General features: G+C 37.2%; 2 protein-coding genes across 3 annotated transcripts in view; one reads left to right on the forward strand and one right to left on the reverse strand.

Annotated features, from left to right (window-relative positions):
* Positions 1 to 5,491: 5,491 nt before the first annotated feature.
* prr33 (proline rich 33) lies at positions 5,492 to 11,337 on the forward strand. The gene is made up of 3 exons (XM_073831428.1): positions 5,492 to 5,680; positions 5,961 to 6,011; positions 8,076 to 11,337. The coding sequence occupies exon 3, from the start codon at positions 8,090 to 8,092 to the stop codon at positions 11,036 to 11,038; it is 2,949 nt and encodes a 982-aa protein (XP_073687529.1). The 5' UTR covers positions 5,492 to 5,680; positions 5,961 to 6,011; positions 8,076 to 8,089; the 3' UTR covers positions 11,039 to 11,337.
* Positions 7,074 to 13,284, reverse strand: part of lsp1a (lymphocyte specific protein 1 a) — a 58,361-nt gene continuing 52,150 nt past the window's right edge. For both annotated transcript variants that reach the window (XM_073831430.1, XM_073831429.1), the window contains exon 13: positions 7,074 to 7,926. In XM_073831430.1, coding sequence (XP_073687531.1) covers positions 7,910 to 7,926 — 17 coding nt within the window. In that variant the 3' untranslated portion in view covers positions 7,074 to 7,909. The remainder of the gene's footprint in view (positions 7,927 to 13,284) is intronic.

The raw sequence follows: 13,284 nt of genomic DNA on the forward strand, positions 1-13,284 counted from the left end.
TATGTTGACGCAAACAGAAACCGCTGCCTGCACGTATTGTCTGAAGCAACACTTCTGCGGTGTGGACGTATTTCAGTATATCTGAGAAAGACCCACGGATAGCGATTTGCAAAACTTGTAATGCCGAAATTTCAAGAGGGGGTGTGTCTGCAGTCGTGCGTGCCGCCAGTGATGAGAGCAGAGATCGGCGCATTGCGCAGACAGATGTGGCTTTCAGTGTGTGAAAAACAATGGCTTTACGTTGGTGTTACGTCACAATATTTGAAAGATATGTCTTTTCTATATACTGTATTTTTTATAAATATTTATGTTTTAAACCATGGAGGTGAGCCAATGGATATCACACAAGCAACGTGAAAACTGCGCAGTATGTTAAAGTGAAAGTAAAAACTGACAGTGCTTTCAGCATCTGACATGCATCCTCTCAGAGACAATGAGAGACGATTATACTTCATATGCTGATATTAATTTAGTCCCCTACTATTGTGTAAGGGTTGTTTTTTGAAAGACTTAAAGCTCTTAATTTGATGAAACTTGAAAAGGCTATCCATTGAATAAATATGAGCGCTGCACGTTTCAAAGTCATTTGCTGCTCTGCTTTGTGTACCATTCTGACAGCGCCTCCTGCTGGAAGAGAAACACAGAGTTGTAAATGTGAACTGATGGATCCACAAGATAATGTGTTATAAAAATTTTAACAATTTAAACAAAGGCAGTAAAGTATATGTTATTTAAGTAATATAATACTTGATTGATAATAATTGAATAATATAACTGAAATAATTTAAATTAATATAACTGATTTATTCTTTGAAACTTCAATATTAATTTATGCAATTGCAATGCCTTGATTTTAATAAAATTAGTACACAGTCATAGCCATAAATGCAATGGTACTAATAATTGGCATAATTCGGTGTTTCGGTTTTCGGCCTTGGATTCCTCTTTTTCGGTTTACGGTTTCAGCCAAGAATTTTCATTTCGGTGCATCCCTAATTTGCTGTGGTACTTAGTGTTGCTTTCGTCAACGAAAATTATGACTAAATATAGTCGTCAACGAACCTTTATCACGTGACAAAAACGAGACGAGACTAAACGAAAATGCTGGTCATGTGACGATGACTATAATAAAATGTATAATGCAATATCGTTGACGAATAAAAACGAGACTAAATGTGGTTTACAAAATAAAAACTATGCTAAAATGTCTCTTCATTTTCGGTGACGAAAACGAGACGAAACGAAATGTTATAACTTTAGATTGATGTGCGCATGGCCAGTAGCCAGAGCTGTATCCCTTCTAGACTAAACCGCAGGCGACGTCACTTTCTCAAGCCCCACCCGCGGCATTATCTATTCTAGATAGAAGACGACTACAGACAAAGTTAAGTCTGACACAGAGAAACGGACCGATGGCTGGTCAGCTGTGGTTCGTCTTTGGGAGAAAAAGAAGAAACGACACACATTTTTTCCTACTTTTTAATAATGATGGGAAAATGAAGCTTTTCGAAGCACCAAAGTGTTCCCCTCAACTGTATCGCAAAAAGCTTCATTACTCGAAGCTTTTCAACACGTTGTACACTAATGACATCTTGTGGTCAAAGGTGGAAAACGTTTCTTTAGCGTCCCAGATGTCAAAGCGATTTTTTTGACAGTTTCATAAAATGAATCAATTTGTGCTACGAAAACCATAAGAAATATTTTACTTACACAAATTAATTAATCTGTAAATAAACTTTTAAAAGTACAAGCATGATTTGTGTAGCCATAGATGATCAAAGTACATTAGGAATATTGTTAAATTGACTAATATTATTATTAATTAGAAGTGCTTTCGAAGCGGGTATCACTACAAAATGAACATGCACAAAACTACACATGTACATTTATTTGTATTATGATTTGTTCTTAATAAAAAAGTGAAGGACACTTGAAACCTGTGCAAGGGGGTTGTGTTTTTTGAATCAGAATAAGAAGCAGTCACGTTTGTTAAACTTGAATATATATTTTTTTTCTGGCATTGTCATGTGATGCTATTTTATTTATTTTATTTCAATCTATGTGTGTACTTCTAACATGTTTGGTAGGTAAAATAAATGTTGTCATTTCAAATTAGAGCATCTTCCATGTCTGGAATGGATGTATTCTTGAGCTTATAAGGTAACAATAATATAATAATCTTGTTTGAAATGGGTTTGGCTAAAGAAAACTTTAATTTCGTCTATACTACTAGGTACTTATACTATATTGACTGGGTTAAATAAAATTGCATTACTAAAAATAGACTAAAATACAATTTTCATTGACTAAAAATTGACTAAATGTCATCAGTTTTCATCGACTAAAACTAGACTAAAATGTCATCAGTTTTCGTCGACTAAAACTAGACGAAAATAGTCATGGGTAATTCTGACTAAAATAAGACTAAAATGCTCAGACTTTTAGTCGACTAAAACTTGACTAAAAAGAGTATGAACGTGACTAAAACTAATAAAAACTAAAATGACAGCTTCACACAAAGACTAGACTAAAACTAAAACTAAAATCGGCCGCCAAAAACAACACTAGTGGTACTACATAAGCACAATTAACACATATTATGAATGGGATGAATGTGAGTGGGATTTTCAACATGGGTAGATGCATCAGAAAAAGTTTTGTGGGTGTTCTCCAGGGCTCACTCCCAAGTCCTCATATGTTGTGTTAGGAAGTCTTCAGTGATATGAAACTATGTTTGATTTTTTGAAATTATGTTGTTGTACTCCAACTGGTGGAAGTGTTTCATACAGATAGAGTTTCCTTTTCTCATTGTAAATGTTGATAATACATGAGGTTGATAATAGAGAAATACATGTCTATAATTGAATTAAAATGCCATTCAATAATTAGATGTGACTTTGTTACTCAACTTTATTCTCTGTTGTTGATGCACATTCATTGATGTACCAATAAAAATGCATAAATAATCATTAATTATATTAAATAGTATATTTAAAAATGTAAATAACACTGGTGAGCTGGTGAAACTTTTTACATCACTTTGCATACAGTACAGGATTGGTGCATTTCACCACACCGCATATACACACCGCAATTTGTGTTTCATGGTTTTCTTGTTTATAACATAAAAAGTGTAAATGTCAGCTTCATCAAATGTGACCCTGGACCACAAAACCAGTCATAAGTAGCACAGGTATATTTGTAGCAATAGCTAAAAATATTTTGTATGGGTCAAAATTATAAATTTTTCTTTCATGTCAAAAATCATTAGGATATTAAGTAAAGTGTTTCATGAAGATATTTAGTAATTTTCCTACTGTAAATATATCAACTTTTTTTTGATTAGTAATATGCATTGCTAAGAACTTCATTTGGACAACTTTAAAAGCATTTTTCTCAATATTCAGATTTTTTTTGCACCCTCAGACTCCAGGTTTTCAAATAGTTGTATCTCATCCAAATATTGTTCTATCCTAACAAACAGTGGAAAGCTTTGTTTATGCAGCTTTCAGATTATCTATAAATCAAAAACTTGACCCTTATGACTGGTTTCGTGGTCCCAGGTACAAAGATGCCCGAAAGATTGACGTTTGTAATTCAACACAGGAGCTCTTTTGCTGTAATCAAATCAGATGGCTTTTTATACTAACCATTACTCTTCGTCCAAGGCTTCCGTAAATACAGGTCCTTCTCAAAAAATTAGCATATTGTGATAAAGTTCATTATTTTCTGTAATGTACTGATAAACATTAGACTTTCATATATTTTAGATTCATTAAACACAACTGAAGTAGTTCAAGCCTTTTATTGTTTTAATATTGATGATTTTGGCATACAGCTCATGAAAACCCAAAATTCCTATCTCAAAAAATTAGCATATTTCATCCGACCAATAAAAGAAAAGTGTTTTTAATACAAAAAAAGTCAACCTTCAAATAATTATGTTCAGTTATGCACTCAATACTTGGTCGGGAATCCTTTTGCAGAAATGACTGCTTCAATGCGGCGTGGCATGGAGGCAATCAGCCTGTGGCAATGCTGAGGTGTTATGGAGGCCCAGGATGCTTCGATAGCGGCCTTAAGCTCATCCAGAGTGTTGGGTCTTGGGTCTCTCAACTTTCTCTTCACAATATCCCACAGATTCTCTATGGGGTTCAGGTCAGGAGAGATGGCAGGCCAATTGAGCACAGTAATACCATGGTCAGTAAACCATTTACCAGTGGTTTTGGCACTGTGAGCAGGTGCCAGGTCGTGCTGAAAAATGAAATCTTCATCTCCATAAAGCTTTTCAGCAGATGGAAGCATGAAGCTCTCCAAAATCTCCTGATAGCTAGCTGCATTGACCCTGCCCTTGATAAAACACAGTGGACCAACACCAGCAGCTGACATGGCACCCCAGACCATCACTGACTGTGGGTACTTGACACTGGACTTCAGGCATTTTGGCATTTCCCTCTCCCCAGTCTTCCTCCAGACTCTGGCACCTTGATTTCTGAATGACATGCAAAATTTGCTTTCATCTGAAAAAAGTACTTTGGACCACTGAGCAACAGTCCAGTGCTGCTTCTCTATAGTCCAGGTCAGGCACTTCTGCCGCTGTTTCTGATTCAAAAGTGGCTTGACCTGGGGAATGCGGCACCTGTAGCCCATTTCCTGCACACGCCTGTACACGGTGGCTCTGGATGTTTCTACTCCAGACTCAGTCCACTGCTTCCGCAGGTCCCCCAAGGTCTGGAATCGGTCCTTCTCCACAATCTTCCTCAGGGTCCGGTCACCTCTTCTCGTTGTGCAGCGTTTTCTGCCACACTTTTTCCTTCCCACAGAGGTGCCTTGATACAGCACTCTGGGAACAGCAGTCAGGTCGGCAGTCTTACCCATGATTGCGGTTTTGAGTAATGAACCAGGCTGGGAGTTTTTAAAAGCCTCTGGAATCTTTTGCAGGTGTTTAGAGTTAATTAGTTGATTCAGATGATTAGGTTAATAGCTCGTTTAGAGAACCTTTTCATGATATGCTAATTTTTTGAGATAGGAATTTTGGGTTTTCATGAGCTGTATGCCAAAATCATCAATATTAAAACAATAAAAGGCTTGAACTACTTCAGTTGTGTGTAATGAATCTAAAATATATGAAAGTCTAATGTTTATCAGTACATTACAGAAAATAATGAACTTTATCACAATATGCTAATTTTTTGAGAAGGAATTGTATTTAGTTAGGTTACAGGATTAAGTTTCATCCAAGTGTAATCACACGTTGTGCTCATTTGCAATCAACATGAAATGTTTTTTTTAATATCCTGTTTGACAAATTTGATGAATGTCTACTTTAAAGAGTTGGACAACAAGAAACAACTGCTACTTCTTGACTGTAGGGGGCGCTGTACTTATAGATTGTGTGAATAAGGGTGTGTATCTGGTGTCATGGGGGAGGGGGACACTTGGTGATATCTAAGGTGACCTGGATCCCCCCTGCTTCGCTGACGGTTCCCTCTACACCGTCACCACTCGCCATGCATTCTGAGTAACGGACTCAGGGTTTTATTTTTGGACTGCTATGGAGCCTGTGCCTTCCATTTGAAGGAAGGGGGAATAGTTGAACTCAACATGAGTCTCCCGTTCTGACAGTCCAAGCTGGGACAAGCAGGCAGCCGCCGGACACCCCTGAACAGCAGACAAACAGGTATAAAACCAGAAAAATCTGCTTGAAGTGTGATATTTTTGTCTTCTGGTTATTATTATATGAATGCCTAGTGTGGAAGTGCATGCCATGGCTGTCCTTTGGGAAAAGGCTTCAGCAGTTTGTTGCAGGCTAGCTTGACAAGTGCAACAAGGATTGTAATGTAACACTGTTAAGCTAAAATTAATAATAATTATATTTTTTTTAATCAGTATTTTTATTCAAATGCAGTTGCTTATTTTAAACAACATGTATAATAAATCATGCATGTTTATATTTACAGGGGACCTTGTCTGAAGTGTCTTCAACTGTCTTCTGTCACAGTCATCTCTTGGTAAGTTATCTTTTTTGAGCACATGCGTGTGCGTATCACCACAGAGCATGTATCTTTTACATGTACAATGACTTTTTTCACCAGGTGGTTGCTTAGAAGCAATTATGCAGTGCATGATTTTACCGCTTTGCTATTCTTGCCCTTTCCTCTTTTGAACTTACATCTTGGAAATTTTCCAAACTGCCCAGCCTACCAGGGCCTTAAAAGGATGACCTCCTCTCATATGGCTCTTCGTGTCACTCAGGGCTGGAGGCTTCTTTTACAAGCTTTTACAGGTGGCCCACATTTGCAGTATTGCAAAAAGGTTGTGTTATATGAACACAATAAAGTAATTTTGCTCAGTATTTTATACTTTCGAAAATAGTTCCTAAGTCAACTAGATTTAGTTTGTAGTCAGTTGTTGTATTTTGTAGTCAAACATCTAAATATTCCTAAAATAAGATGAAAAAGTGCTTATACTAAAACTTGTTTTGGAAGAATATATACTGATTTTTTTCTTTCTCCAGTGGCATTTTTTAAGCATAAATGTAGCTGAATTTAGAGAGATTTATTCTTATATGTATGCTTTTCCAAAATTGCTTTCTTTATATTTATATTATTGCATAAATGAGCCAGGAAAGGTCCATACGGCTCAATCATGAAGATATCTATTATCTTAATCTCTAATAAATATATCAATACATTATGCATCAATACAGTATGAAAAACTTAGAAGCTGTGATATACGATCTTAGGTTGTGCGTCAACAGAAACCACTGAATCTGATTGGTAGTAAATTTTCAGTGATTTATTATGTAATTTAATGTAGCTGCCCCACCTATGGCTAAAGCAGTGACGGCCTCCAGATCTTTTGGCATTGGTTTATGATGAGGGTGGAAAGTGGCACCACACTCTGTGACATGGAGCAGATGACTTGCTCATTTGCTTTCACCCTAAAATTAGGCCAAGGAGCTATCCTAGATGTGTTGTGGAAGTTTACTGCCATTAACTGAGACATTGTATCAGGTGATAACTATTCTGATATTTCCATTTTACATTGAGAACAAGCAGTCGAAATCCAAATTAAGAATCATACAAAATATCAAATTTATTGAAAATAAAAGTTGCAATGGCCTATAAATGACATTCTTATTTTAACCAACCATTTTCTCAATACCACTGGGCAGCAAAATGCTCATAACTAAACAAACATGTTTATATTAATATTATAAATATGATAATGGAGTAATTCCAGTGTTTTCTTGAAAACCAAAAAGTGTTGTCAATTATGCGAGAACAAGAGCAGAGAGGTAAGAATATCAATGTCATATTTGTACTAAAATTTAACTGTTAAAAGATTGGTTGTGGCTTAAAATGCATAAGAATCATTTGCAGGAATTTTGGAACATGTTTTTGGATTATTCTACTGTTCATCTACTATTCAATAAATGTAACAATGCGTCATGGTATAAAAATAGCATAGATAATTAATATAAAAACAATTGACAAAAATCAAAACTTTGATTCGACATTCACATTCAGTTCATACTCATACATTGTTAGAAGATGGCATAATGTCAGCACAAATACTGCAGAAAATACTGAGGAAAAAGAAAAGAAACTATGACTTTATATTCTGTCAGATTTTTGAGAATAAGTTTGCTTTTTACATTGTGTATGCGACAAATACATTGTAGAAAGACGTCGCAAAGCCATGCCATTAGAACAGTTGAAATGGAACATAAATCTTAAAAAAAGAATAACACTAAAGGACATACAATGTAGTGTAATTGTTTTTTCCTTATGTTTTGAAATTTTTTTTGAAATATTGTAATACATATATGTTAATGTATATATGTGTTCTTGGTGAATCAGGAAAGATGTTATTGCTGAATTATTGCTGAACTCCTCACAAGCGATCACTGGAAAAATTCACCTGAAAAAGAGAGAAAACAACAATATTAGTGAACAAAGCGTTTTTGCCCATTTTTGGAATGGTTTGCACCTTTTTTTTACTATTAATAGCAAGAACATTCATCATTGTCGTGTTTAAAGTACACACTATCTGTTATTTATTTGTTTCAGGGGCTGAAGATTTAATGGCTGTCAATATTGGCAACGCTGCCCAGGCAGGCCTGCTTTCCCAGCAGTACCCCCCACCTTTGCTTCCCAAACCTGGGAAAGAAAATGTCCGGCTCCAGAAACTCCTCAAAAAGACGGCGAAGAAAAAAGCTGCAGCCCAGGCCTCACAACCATCGGTCCCCTTCCGCTCAAGCCTCTCTCCAGTAAATGAAGCGAGCCCTGACCTGGAGCACAGTGATCACTCAACTCCTCCTAAGACTCCAGAGACACCTTTCTACATTGGCACGGTACACCCACGCTTCAATGTCCGACCACTGTATCAGCATGTATCGTCTCCTTATCCTCATCACAGAGGATTCACTTACGGCAAGACGGCAAGGTTTTCACCACAACCATATGCAGCTCCCCAAAACCTGTCTACAGCATTTCCATACACAGCTTCACCAGTACCAGGACTTGCTACTGCTCCGGTCACTATTCTACAAACTTCACAAAGAGTGGAGGTCAGCTCAAATCTTACCACTCATGTAACCTCTAAATCTCTAAGCCCTCAGCCAACCATTTTGAATGTTTCTAGAACAGCAAAACCATTGTTTGAAGTTCCTCAAATCACCAATTACACAGCAAAGACTATAAGTGTGAGAACACCTCATGCATCACCAACAAGGAGTAAAACACCTACTGCAGAGTTATTGAGAGGCCCAACACCAACATTTGAGGTTAGGAGGATAGTGACTCCAACATCTGAAATAAGGAGAGACAGAACACCAACCAGAGAGATCAGAAGGGTTTCAACTCCAACATTTGAAGTCAAGAGGATTACCCCAACTTCAGAAATTAAGAAAAGCCAAACACCAACTTCTGAAGTCAAGAAAGAGACAATTCCATCTTCTGACATCAAAAGGGTCAGTACTCCTTCAGAGACTAAGCAAAACACAACACCGACACCTGAGACAAAACAGGATACAACTCCAACACTCGAGGCAAAGGAGGCTACAACACCAACAAGAGTAAAGACACCTACATATGACTTTACCTCACCAAAAACATTTACAGGGCGACCCAAGACACCCTCAGATCGTGTGTCACGTGTTAGAGTATCTGTAATTGAGATTTCAAGACCAAACCCACTTTTATTTGCTGTATCTCCTGTGCACATGGAGGGCAGAAGATCCAAAACGCCAACCTCAAGTTTGACTGGTCCACAAGATGAAATGCATAAAATAGCAAACCAAGTGAATGACACCAGTCATTCAGAAATATTACAAAATGGGGACATAGATGTCAAATCAACTGAACCCTTACAAGAAAAGCTGGATAAGACCACAGAAAACCTGTCAAAACTTGAGTCATCAAAGCCAAAGACCCAAACACAGGAAAGCCCAAACCTTAAAGCAAATGAGCAGCCAAAGGCTGAAACCCCAACAACACTCAAGACTGAACCTGCACAGCCTAGTTTATCTTCAGTTGGGTATCAAAAACCGTTATCTAGAGTCCCTACATTTGTAGGTCAAAGACCCAAAACACCAACAGCACCTAAATCCAAACCAGCATATTATGGATTGACTCCCGCTGAATATGTTGCCCATGGAGGAATAAAGAGTTACACACCCAGTTTTAGCATTTCTACACCAACTGCCCTTCCAAGTGTAGAGGCAACTAACCTTCCAAAACAGGAACCAGTAGTACCTCAACCGGATGAAACTGTGACCATGACAAATGACAAGTCTGAGGTAAAGCCTAAAGAACAAGTTGACGTCCAGGTGGCTCCACCTCTAAAGGTTCCAAAGGCAGCATCTGAGCCAGAAGCTAACTCCGTAAGGGACATTCCCAAGCCAACTGTGCCAGAATTAAAAGCAAAAATTCCTGATGTTAAAATTCCAACTATTGTGGTATCTGTCGCTGACACACCACCATCAGAAGAAAAAGCAAAGACAGTAAGCACAGTGACACCAAGAGTCAGAACTCCAACTTATGGATCTCCCAGACTTTCCCAAATGACACCAACCCCTCCAGCTGTGAAGGTAACTCCGAAACCTGAAAGTAAGGCTGTGCCATTATCTGGCCAAGATGTGGGAAAGCCAGCACCTCCAAAGGTGCCAGAAGGTAAACCCGAAACAACCAAAGTACCAGAGAAGCCAACAGAGGCAAAAATGTCTTTGTTAGAGAGAATTAAGAAGCAGAAGCTTGAAGCTGCTTCTTCTGAAAAACCTCCTGAAAAAGGAGAGGTTAAAGATGTGGTTAAGCCACTGGCTAAACCAAAAGAAGACCAAAAGGACCTTGAAATAAAGGGCGCTGAACCTGAAAAGGTTGACAAAGTGGAGGCAAAACCTAGTCCCCAACAGGAGATCAAGTCTGCAGTGAAAAAGACGGAGAAGGGTGAGGAAGGCTCCTCCCCAACTGCAGAGCCTCTCTTGAAGATGATGCAGAAACCAAAAGGCATGAAGTCGAAACTCAGTGGCTGGTCTCGCCTTAAGAAACATATGGTGGTTGAAGCAGAGGAGCCCAAGTTTCCAGAGGCAGATCCCACGTCAAATAAAGATGTCCCTGCCAGCGCTGATCAAAATGTAAGTGAAATGCAAAATAAGTCTGAAGCCGAAGCTAAGCCTAGTGAGAGCGAGGACAGTAGAGACTCCCCAAGGGCAACAAAAATGTGGGATGCTGTCCTCTTCCAAATGTTCTCAACCAAAGAGAGTATAATGCAACAAATTGAAGCCAATAAAACTGAGGAGCAAAAGAAGATGGAGGCAGAACAGAAGACGTCACAAGAGATTCCCACATTTGCGCATCGTTTGCCAGTTCTCCTGTACAGCCCGCGGTTTGATGCCAGGCGACTAAAAGAGGCAGCTTCGCGACCAGCGACAAAGATTGCAACAGTTTTTGAAATGGGACTCATAGGCCGCAAAAATAAAGAAGAAGAACCAAAAGACTTTAATAGAACAGCCAGAGGCTTCAGTGTTTTTTAAATCACTGATGTCTGACTGGGTAACATATAAATAATGGGCAAGGTTGTTGTTAGCTTTCATTGCGATGGTAGAGTTCTGTTTATCATCCAGTCCATTTCTTTACATATGCTTTTATAACTTTCTAACAGGTCAACTGGCAAGTAAACAAAAAATACTATCTGTAAAATGCACAATAACTTATTTGCAGTAGGTAATTGCCTACTTGTCAATTGGCATTAACCATTTAAGCTAAATAGAATATTGAATAAAGAACAAATCATATCTTTTGAAGCTTTTAAATTAAAGTTTATTGCCTAAGACTTTCAAAGCTCATCTCGACATTTTTTATAAGCATGTTAAATATGGTAATATTTTGATGAAACTTACATCCCTGAATATCTTCGCCAAAAAAAGAAAAAGAGAAAAGAGATATCATTCAAGCCTGCTCCAAGACAGAACATCTAAGCAAAAAGATTGTCTTTGGATGTGGAAATGTAAAATATATGCAGGTTTTTTTTATTATTATTATTTTAAAGGAATAGGAAAAACGAAAATTACCCTATGATTTACTCACCCTCAAGCCATCCTAGGACTATATGACTTTCATACGAACACAATCAGAGTTGTATTAAAAAATACTCTGGCTTTTCCAAGCCTTATAATGGCAGTGAATGGAAGATGTGATTTTGAAGACCAACAAAGTTCAGTCATCCATTATAAAAAAAAAAGGTTAATAAAGGCCTTCAGAAGTGAATCAATGCATTTGTGTCAGAAAATCATTCATTTAAACTTTATAGACTGTAATCTCTAGCTTCCGCTAACTGCCATACGTGTATTCAAGAGAGCAAAGTTTTAAATATGGATATTTTTCTTACACAAACACATTGATTCACTTCAGAAGGCATTTATGAACCCCTCAGAGCAGTGTGGAGTACTATTAATAAAAAACAGGCAAATTTTTTAGGCTTCAACATCTCAACCTCTCCTCACTGCCATTATAAAGCTTGTAAGAGCCAGGACATTTTTTAATATAACTCCAATTGTATTCGTCCTGAAAAAGAAAGTCATATACACCTAGTATGGCTTGAGGGTGAGTAAATCGTGGGGTACTTTTCATTTTCAAGTAAACTATCCATTCAAGTTACTTTATGGTATTCTTTTTTAAAATTACAATAAAATACACCACACCTTTTTCTCAGCAAAATTTCTCCACAACCAGTATTCTATGGTGCTTAATGGGCGTAAAACAAATTTGTGAGGATATATACAAGAAAACATGGTGTTGAGGGATAAATTGCTATTGTATGATTTTGAAGGTGCAGGGACAACTGAGTGCGAGTTAAAAGGTGGGTGGGCAAGTGAAACGGGTGAACTATGGAAGAAAGAAATAAGATATAGTATAAGAAAGAGATGTATACAGTAAGTATGCTAAGTTTTGGAAATTTGTTCTAAGCCTTATTAGTACTGAAAGCAAGGCATGGCGCACACTGCTCTGCTGCTCTACTTGGTGTTTAGTGTTGACAAAGAGCTTTCACTGATGGAGCCTTAAAATGGGCTCAAATATAAATGCTCTGTTTGCTTCAGTGCAATTAAGTGAATAACAGTGAAGGCTAATTGTCAACTCCAACTCATGCATGTTTTCATTTCAGGCTTAGGTAATGTTAAGTTTGTAGGCTTGGCCTTTTTTGCATGTTGCTCTTTTGTTGCAGAAACCAAGAACATTTTCTCTTTACTGATGCTGTTGTGTATACTGCTTTGCATTCTAAGGTGCACTGTACTAGGTTTAATGTTATTTTATATATATTTTTTAATAAAACACCTGTTTTGAGAGAGAATGTTTTGTATGACTTTTATGACAGTAGCCATTGAATGAAAACATTTGCATTGTGTTTGCAGCTTGCTGTGGTTTGTTTGTAAAATAATTTTCTAGGGTTTTCAGATATAGCCTACTTCAAATGATATTAGCTCTCCAAAGTTTACTTGAGATATCATCTTAACTTTTTATGTGATATTATTATTTCAAGAACATTTTGATTTAGAACAATTACATAAGTGAGATGATTTCAGTATGTCTTAAGACTCTTAATATCTCATAAGACACAGGGAATTATGTGAGTCAGTTTGGGTTTTTGTGTCTTTTCCAAGTTGTTCAAAGAGTATTTATGCTCTAAGTCATAATATTTTGAGAATAAAGTCGAAATTACAAGAATAAAGTCGAAAAACTACGAGAAAAAAGTTTAGATATTTTGAGAAAAAAAAGTCAAAAT

Source organism: Garra rufa, chromosome 25 (assembly GCF_049309525.1).
Source record: "Garra rufa chromosome 25, GarRuf1.0, whole genome shotgun sequence".
Lineage (NCBI taxonomy): Eukaryota > Metazoa > Chordata > Actinopteri > Cypriniformes > Cyprinidae > Garra > Garra rufa.

Coding starts and splice junctions, on each gene's coding strand:
- prr33 (XM_073831428.1), top strand. CDS start 8,090: ATGGCTGTCAATATTGGCAACGCTGCCCAGGCAGGCCTGCTTTCCCAG.